At 40.4% G+C, this 8,989-nt stretch overlaps 1 protein-coding gene across 1 annotated transcript; it reads right to left on the bottom strand.

The window, feature by feature from the left end:
* Positions 1-4,805: 4,805 nt before the first annotated feature.
* LOC137268708 (toll-like receptor 4) lies at positions 4,806-7,409 on the bottom strand. The gene has a single exon (XM_067803306.1). The coding sequence runs from the start codon at positions 7,407-7,409 to the stop codon at positions 4,806-4,808; it is 2,604 nt and encodes an 867-aa protein (XP_067659407.1).
* Positions 7,410-8,989: the final 1,580 nt, after the last annotated feature.

The following is an 8,989-nucleotide window of genomic DNA, read 5'->3' as shown; positions in this document are numbered from 1 at the left end:
GACACTATAGCTCCATTACCATTTTGACCTCTTGCTTTGACCAAGCGTCTGTGTGGTATACCCAAAGTCAATCTGAAAAAAAAACCAAACAAACAAAACCCCAAGAAAGGCAACGATTTCTCAAATCGAAAAGTCAAATGTTAACAAATCGCAAAAGTTCATAGGTCGACCAAATCCATTTTCGACAAATCAAAGTTATAAAGTCAACAAGGTAAACCCCAAGGCTTATCAAATCTCAGAGGGTATTACAATGTACTTTACCGCGGTGGAGACGGTACAAACAAGGTGTATACATAATGATTGTATTGCCGATGATCAACCTGTAAAGAAAAGAAAACCGTTACAAAGACATTCAACATGCGTATGCAGTATCATTTCACGTTATCACGTACGTAAACACAACGCATGGGAAGCACGGGCACAACGTAGGAGCCTATTACACGTGCATGAATCTTGACGTTTTTTCAGGCAGATCCATAAAACATTGATTCGATCTCATATATCTCCCAGTTTTGACAATCGTACATTGACAGTACAGTTCCCCCTACTTTTTGGAAGAGTATATCATGTAAAATGTCGATCTGCGCAATTGAGAACCGATGACACGGGCCAACCAAGTCAGCGACCTTGACAACCCGATCCCCTTAGTCGCCTCTTACGACAAGCATAGTCGCCTTTTATGGCAATCATGGGTTGCTGAAGGCCTATTCTACCACGGGACCTCCACGGGTCGTCGGCAGCCTGAAGACAGTCGAGTCAAAAACAAGAAACAGAACATGAAACAAAGACTGTCGATACTAAGGTGTATTTGAGTGTTTGGCAAACAACATTACAAACTAGACTAAATCATCCCGGTTAATTATTTTTCACAGATTTATGAAACGGCTGAAAACGTATTTGTATTTGTAAAAGAACAATTACAAAAGCAATGTCGCAAATAGAAAGAAACATCTGGCTTTTTAAATCTAAATTTATATAGTCGTTAGTGTGCAGTATAGGCCTGGCTATCATGGAGTCTCATTACCACTGTGAAAAGAAACAAGTAGGATGTAGGTCGCCTAAAAAGCAAATCCAGGACGGGTCTCGCAGACAGTGGTTGGGGTCGGGCTCGGGGACGCAGATATATCAGCTAGGATAAGATATTCCTTTCTGGGCATAAACTGGGGAAGTAAACGGCATGTAAAAACAATTTACAAAATAATATCCATTCCCGTCGATTTTCGGGTGGTCAGGCAACGTATATATTTTGAGACGGTGGGGAAGCCTAAGACCTGGGTTCGATTCCCCATGTGGGTACAATGTCCCAACACTTTCTGGTGACGCCCACCGTGATATCGCTAAAAGCGGCGTAAAACCATACTCACTGACTCTAAATATGTTGTGTATCAGTAACAATAACAGAATAGATGAAGATATATATAATGTGGTTCATACATAAAACGTTAAAGACAACGAACTGCTACATCTATATCAGCCTTCCTTTGACAGATTTTTGGATTATGACAAAATGGCGAAAACAACAGCAAAGTCTGCAAGTCGGGTGCTTCTTCTCTTAATCGCCAGATCTAAAGCCTTCTGTGGAATGCATCACCAAACCTTCAAAAAGTTGCATGACGGTAACGCCATGGTCTGGTTTGCAATGGATTATGGAGCAGCTATGTGGGGCACAGCAGTCCGTTCATCAGGGAACGCAGGGCAATACAGATCTATAAGATATTTCATCGGAGTCAGTAGATACACCCCAAACGCAGCACTCCAAGTACAGATAGCCTGGACCTCGATTTCGTGAGACAGTGGGAATACAGTTGGGACGTTTAGTCAATGTGGAGGAAATCATCACCAACAGAGCTGTACTTTCTATGGGCAGACAACCATGCACGGGAAAATTACTGGAACTGGAAAAATATACTGCACGGAAAATTTAGAGGATACGAACTTTGCCACTTTCTAGACACTACTGTGAAATATTGGAGTTGATGGGATGAGTGAGTTAGTACGGATTTACGCCGCTTTTAGCAATATTCCAGCAACATCACGACAGAGACTCCAGAAATGGGCTGCACACATTGTAACCGTGTGGGGAATCGAACCTGAGTCTTCGGACTCTTTAACGAACGCTTTAACCACTAGGCTACCCCACACGTGATGGAAGTAGGGTTTACAGAAAGACGGTGGACAGCATTAAAAACTATGAGTATACAAGACTTTTAAAATGACATATATTAATGTGAAAGTTGTTGATCATTTGTATAGGAGAAAAGAAAGGCCTCCTGGGTTTTGGTAGACAATGTAAAACTTGAAAGGGTAGGGGTGATTTCCCGACCCCGATGGTTTTACATTGTACCAAAACCGAGGAGAAGTGGTTTCTCTAACATATATACGTCAGTGATGGGTAATTACAATGTAGATGATCATTTAATGAAGCTACATAGCAATAACTGAAGCGCGCGTAAAATCAATTTAAATGACTATATGTAGACAATTTAACCCCACCACCTTCGGGCAACATGAAGTTAGAAACGGTCTCGGGATTCCGGATTCGAATCCCGAATCTGATATTTTTTCTTCACATTCTGGACTCAAATCTTGAATTTAAATTTCTGTTCACCTTCCAGATGTGTGTGTGTGTCTGTGTGTGTGTGTCTGCGTGTGTGTCTGTATGTATGTGCTCCCCTGGCCATCCAGATCACCGCACCGATCGAATATCTGTGGGAAGCCCTGGACAGACGGGTGCGACGCCGTAATCCTCAGCCTCAAACACTTCAGCAACCCGTACAGGCACTACGGGCAGAGTGGGCTGCGATTAGGCAACACGAGATTCTTAGACCTATTTGTACGATGCCGGAGCGATGCCGCGCAGTTCTGGAGGCCCACTGTGGTCACACTAGGTATTGACTTCAGAGCCACCACCGGATGTACAGGGATCCTGTGCCGCAGTGGTCGCTCGAGGTCGCCCAATAAGAGGGGCGTCTGCAAGTGAATTCTGCCGGCGATATCTCTCCCAGAGATGTGAAACGTTGAGACTGGCCAGCTTCAAGGAGACCAATGGCGATATGACGGTTGGCTTCACGTCAACAATATTCCAAATATAGTGAATAATCGACAGACTGCGATCAACTTTGTATACCCAACGCTGAGACTATTTGATCCCCAACGTTCACGTGCATTGCATGTTAACGGTGTATTCTGGGAAAATATACTCCGATATTGAAAATCATACTGTTAAATACGCCGTCGGGTATTTTACGGATGGTGCGTTTTGTTGTGATGCTTCAAGACATAAACGCCATATGACTCACAAACAGAGCAAACCCTTTTGTAAAATGAATCACGTATGATTCATTGCCACACGACATGGCGATTTTCACTATGCTTTTCTTTTTGGGAGAGTATATATGTCCTAACATGCACAGGCAGTAATGAACGGTATTTTGCTCATTCAGAAGATTTGAGATCCCGGGTTCGTGTCCATAGACAGCAAATAAAGTGACCTGAAACCCAATGTATCCCATTGAGTGAGAATCCCGAATCATCCGTTTCTAACTTCATGTTGCTCTACCTTCGTCGGCCGTGCGGTAGAACGTCTGCCTACAAACCCGAGAATTTAAGAATTACTTTCGTTTTTAAAAACATTTGTAGTTCGAGCTTTATCTTGAACGATATTTTTCAATTGATTTCAAACACCCGTGCATCATTTGAATGTTCATATAAAGTTAGGAAAGTAAAACCTGGGAAGCGATCTTACTAACGAAAAGTAAAACCTGGGAACAGGCTTTTCTAACGAAAATTAAAACCTGTCCATCCAAAACAAAAACCTCAAATGGGGGTATTCTGGGAAAACAAGAGATTGCCTAATATATATAGAAAAGCACACTTCAGCTTTATATGAATTGCGCAATCAGATTTAGATTTGGAGTTGTCCCTTTAAAGATGGAAACGGGAGGATATGAAAACCTGCCAATAGAAAAACGAGTGTGCATCTACCTCAAGGACCAAACTCAGGATGAATGACACGTCTTATTACATTGCATTTTACATTCACAACAGGACACGGCTTTTAGACAAATGTCATGATATCTTACTCACTTGATGCCATCCTTCTCATGATGAAAAGTTTCATGCCGCGTTTTAGCTCTTATACACTTACATAAATATTAAACAACACCATCTTTTTATGGTATTTTATCTTTCAAAACATGTTTTGTTGTTTTACTTCATAGTCTCTCAAACTCCAGCTGGAATGACTTATATATATTGTCAATACTTATATGTAAGTGCAATATGTACATTTAAGGTGTGACTTTAATGAAATATTCTGTCTGTTTGCATTTCGTGCCAAGTGAGTCGTCGGGCCGTCGTCATACCTGACTGAGCGACCTCATGGCCATCTATAGTCTGATATTTTGTTTTCAGCAGCTTTCGGGCTTTTTGTCCCATTTTACGAGTACACATTCCTTTCTTGATATCCTATTACACATTCCAATAAACGCCCAGTTAGGACGATTATTTCGACATATGGTACCTGCAAATGTGTCAGTTTTAGGGACACAAAGAAAAAGATTAAACACATTGTCATTTCCGACAGTACATTAAAGAAGTTTTGTATTCACATACAGCTCTGTATAAAACTTAACTGACTTGCAATAACGAGACTCAGATACAAATGTATGCGACAGATGCAATAATGTACAATACAAATGCTTTTTCCTCATGGAAGTCATAGATCTCAAAATAGAACAGTGTGCAAAAGAACAGATATGTACAAATATACACTATGAAACATGCCCCTCCACTGAATAGTCACATTACATCCTACGTATTGCTCGCTCCAGATTCTGCCAGAACACTTCCTGACCATCCTGATCATCCGTGTACTCTACATAGGAATCTTGACGCATCAACTCCACAATGTCAGGGGGCAGGTCTTTCACAGGGATGTTCTCCAAGACAACAACCAGCAGGATGTTCCGTCCCGTGTAGATACTCTCCATCTTAGCCATCTCCACTTCGTACTTACACCAGTAGCTACTCAAGAAGTGTCTTGACAGGACAATCACTGTCTTCCTGCTGGATTTTACAGCGTTTAGGATGTTGGCAGCGATAGCTTCCCCAACGAGAAAGTCTCGGTGATGAATACAGAGCTTTAGACCTTGCATCTCTTCAAGCCTCTGCCTCATTTTCCTAACTACAAGTCCACGGTCCTCATCAGCGTAAGATATGAAGGCATCATACTCGAACTCTTGAGCCTCCTCCTCTGTGGGCAGATAGCCTCTGTGTCGGTTACGGGCAACGTAGTAGAGGTACCTCAGTTTCCACCTGTATCTGTACACGATGCCCGTCACGGTAAATATCAGGACCAGCATGATGAGACTGAGCACCCCAATCACAACACCAATGTAGGATGCACAGCTCTTCTCCAGTTCCATAATGATGTCATGTAGGTTGGTCATGTTTTTCTGGTCACCATTTGACCCTGTACAGAGTAGGTCCTGAAGATCATAAACACGACTTCGTTTAGTGTCTAGCCACTTCAAGAAGCTCAGTGTCTCACATGTACATTTCCATGGGTTTTTATGAAGCCTCATTTTCAGTTCTTTGTTCGCATTGTCATCAATCTGATTTCTAAAGATGTCATCAATCTGCTCAAAGAGATTATCAGATAAATCTAAAAGTTCCAACTTTCTCAGGTCCCCAATGTTGGCATTCCACTTGTTCAAATAGTTGGACCCAACACTCAAGTACTTAAGATTTTCTAAGCCCTTAAAAACGTCTCTTGGCAGACTACTCAGTTTATTATTTGATAGATCCAGATGTTCAAGCTTGAACAGCGTACTAAATGTTCCATCATGTAATGTATAGCCAAGATAATTGAAACTTATGTTCAGTATTCTTAGTGAAATGAAATCATCAAAGAAGTGTGTGTTTATAAAATCACAAAAATTGTGGGACCCATCGATGAATTCTAGACGATGAAGCCCAATAACTGGTCCAATCCACTGTGTAAAGAAATTATATGACAGATCTAAAGTCTTTAGTATATTTTGACCAAATCGTATTCTAGGAATGGTGTAACTCAGTTTTGCGTTGCTGACGTTTACATATGTTGCATTCGGTGGACCATTAATTGTGAAATTTCCTGGCCATGGTGAATCACCATCAGAAAGATCTTCAAATAGAGAAAAAATATGTTTCACAGACTTGGTGAGAGCAGACAATGAACTAGAACTTTCCCTAGCATGTGAAGTGTCACCATGAGCCATGTGAGGGTTTGTCTCTAACTCAGTGAGGTAAGAATCAAGCTGAGCTTGTGTGTGGACAGTAAATGGACGAGCATGGGACAAGTGACCCGACGAAGCATCCATAAACTGCAGGTTGATCAGTGATGTTAGTGTTAGAAGATACAAACCAAATGAAAACTTGTTTTTTCTAACAAAGAGAACTTTCAGAGTTTGTGGTAGGAGAACGGGTACTCGAGGATCCAGTAATTCTATCCGGTTGTCATCTATGTGTAATTCCTCAAGAACCATACCAGACATGTATTTAACATGCTCCGCGGTTACGAGAATGCCGATACCTCGATATCTGTTCAGTTTGTTTGCTTTTAGAATTTTCAGTGGAGAATTACGAAGACCGTACAAACTAGCAAAAGCCTTGTCTAATCCAAGATCAGAATTTTGGGACATGTCTAACATGTGAATGTTTTGGAGGGGCTCAAATGCAGATAGGCCAATATCAGTTATTTCACAATTTGTAATGTCTAAGTGTGTTATTCTTTCTAAATAGATGAATGTTTCGTTTGAAATGACCCTCATATTGCAGTTTCCTCCAATCGTGAGTTTCGTGATGTTGGTGTATTTAAAGCCTTCTCCAAACATTGGATTCTTAAGTCCATCAATGTGAAGTTCCTGAAGGGAAACCAGATCCTGGAAAGTTTCATCTGGGTAGTAAAGTGAAGTGTCTGTGTCACTCAAATCGGCTTCATTCTCGGGAGGAGAATTGTTATTTATTATCAGCAACCGTAGTTTTGTCTGAGACTGGAACATACCATTTGGATACACTTCTTCAGAGAGACGTAAGTGATTGTAGCTGAGATTGAGGGCTTGCAATTCAGAAAGTCCGGCAAAGTCGTAGCGGTCGAGCTTTTTCAGATAATTGAACGATAAATCAAGTATTTTCAGGAAAATGTATTTTTTCAGCTGCTTTCCAAGGGATGAAATTTTGTTACGAGCCAGTTTCAGGTTGGTGGTATTATATGGGAGGTTACTGGGAACAGAAGACAAGTTTCTGTTTGTACAGTCAGCAGTTATAGAGTGCCTGCTTTCAGAACACTGACATTGCTGACACTCGAGACTTGATCCTCCTGCTAACAGGGCCACGGTTAAAGACAGGACCTGCAAACAATAATCCATGTGCAAGTGATTTGAAAATATATACACTTTCACTCCCAATTATGCTCATATGGACGTACTAATGAACACTTGAGGACGTGGTTGCTCTCACCCTCATAAATCACGTTATTCATCTTGCCTTCACCTGATTATTTTCATATTTGATCTGGAATGACGATATAAGTATTTGATACTAACGTAATTTGGGGATTAGGATTTTTAAATTCACTTCCTTCGTGGACCCATAAATAATGTTAATTTAGCATTATATTGTTATGAATGTCAAAAATGTCAAGTTATGAGGCATTGTCACAGATCACATGTACTCTAGGGGTGCAATTGCATAAATCTCTCATTGACATCGTTATAAATGAAATCCCGTCATTACAACTGCGCATTTCGATCTTTAATTACCTTAAATCGACTTTTTGACAACAGTGCACAGCCGCAAACGAAATTTCAGCGAATCAGAGCGGCACGTCTCCGTGACGTAATAGTAGGTATAGATATGAGGGTCTATGCAAAATTCATCTACATTTCATGGGGTAAACCATTTCGTTTACATATTTGACAATGACAATGACAATGACAATGACAATGACAATGACAATTTATTTCAGTGTGAAGGCCACATGGCCTAAAGTACATTAAATATACAAAAGAAACAGTGCACAGCAGTGTACAAAGAGTGGAGGGTTGTGTACTGCCAATATACTCAAACTGGCAAGCTTCGTTTCAAATAGATACTTAAAGCTAGTATGTGTTCATAGTGAGTTGATGTCAGTAACTGATAATATTTAGCCCGTGATGGATTAATATGATAATATGATGGAATACCTTTGTTGCGGCTTATAGAATAGTAAGGACAAATAAGCAAAAACTGGTACTCACCCTCGATTTGCTGTAAGTGGCACTTAGTGCATAATAACATTCTTTTCTCAACAGTTTTATCAAACCTATACTGTTGAATATTTAACTTATGTGAAAGACAATGAAACTTACATAGGATTCTTCTCGAATCGTGTCTGTCAGCAAGTGCGGATATGTATTTCTCAGGAGTTAGTAGTGATTTCAGTTCAGAATATGTCCCCAAAAAGTGCGAATTACTAATCTTAGAATGCCAATCTTGAAACTAGATATCTTCACAACGGTGTTGAAACTGCTTAATAAATATGTCAGCGTGACCACGAACCTGGGCGACCCATACATATGAAAAACCAGTGTACCAAAGTAATAATCTAACTTGTGACACCCAGTTTATTTCCCCATTTTTGTCGTATGTCTTGAGCATCTCAAAACAGGCTTTTGGATATCTTGTATGTTCCATGTATAATAGTCGACACCAGTACTTGATACAGCGAGTATAATATTTAACACAAAGCGGGTGTCTGCCTGTCTCACTAAGAATGGTATTTGTGGAAACAGTTTACTGATACCTATAAATCTCTTAAAGAAATTTCCTTGTACTCCCTCAATTACATCTCTCTTTGTGAAGCCCCAAATCTCTGACCCATACAATAAAATGAGAATGATTTTAGAGTCAAAAATCTCTAGAACACAATTAAAGGGGATAGTTCGGTATTTTCGCCAAATGTTCTGTA

The sequence above is a fragment of the Haliotis asinina genome, chromosome 16, assembly GCF_037392515.1.
Source record: "Haliotis asinina isolate JCU_RB_2024 chromosome 16, JCU_Hal_asi_v2, whole genome shotgun sequence".
Classification (NCBI taxonomy): Eukaryota; Metazoa; Mollusca; class Gastropoda; order Lepetellida; family Haliotidae; genus Haliotis; species Haliotis asinina.
Note: the sequence above shows the minus strand (reverse complement) of the source record. Positions and strands in the feature narration are given on the sequence as shown.

Coding starts and splice junctions, on each gene's coding strand:
- LOC137268708 (XM_067803306.1), bottom strand. CDS start 7,409: ATGGATTATTGTTTGCAGGTCCTGTCTTTAACCGTGGCCCTGTTAGCA.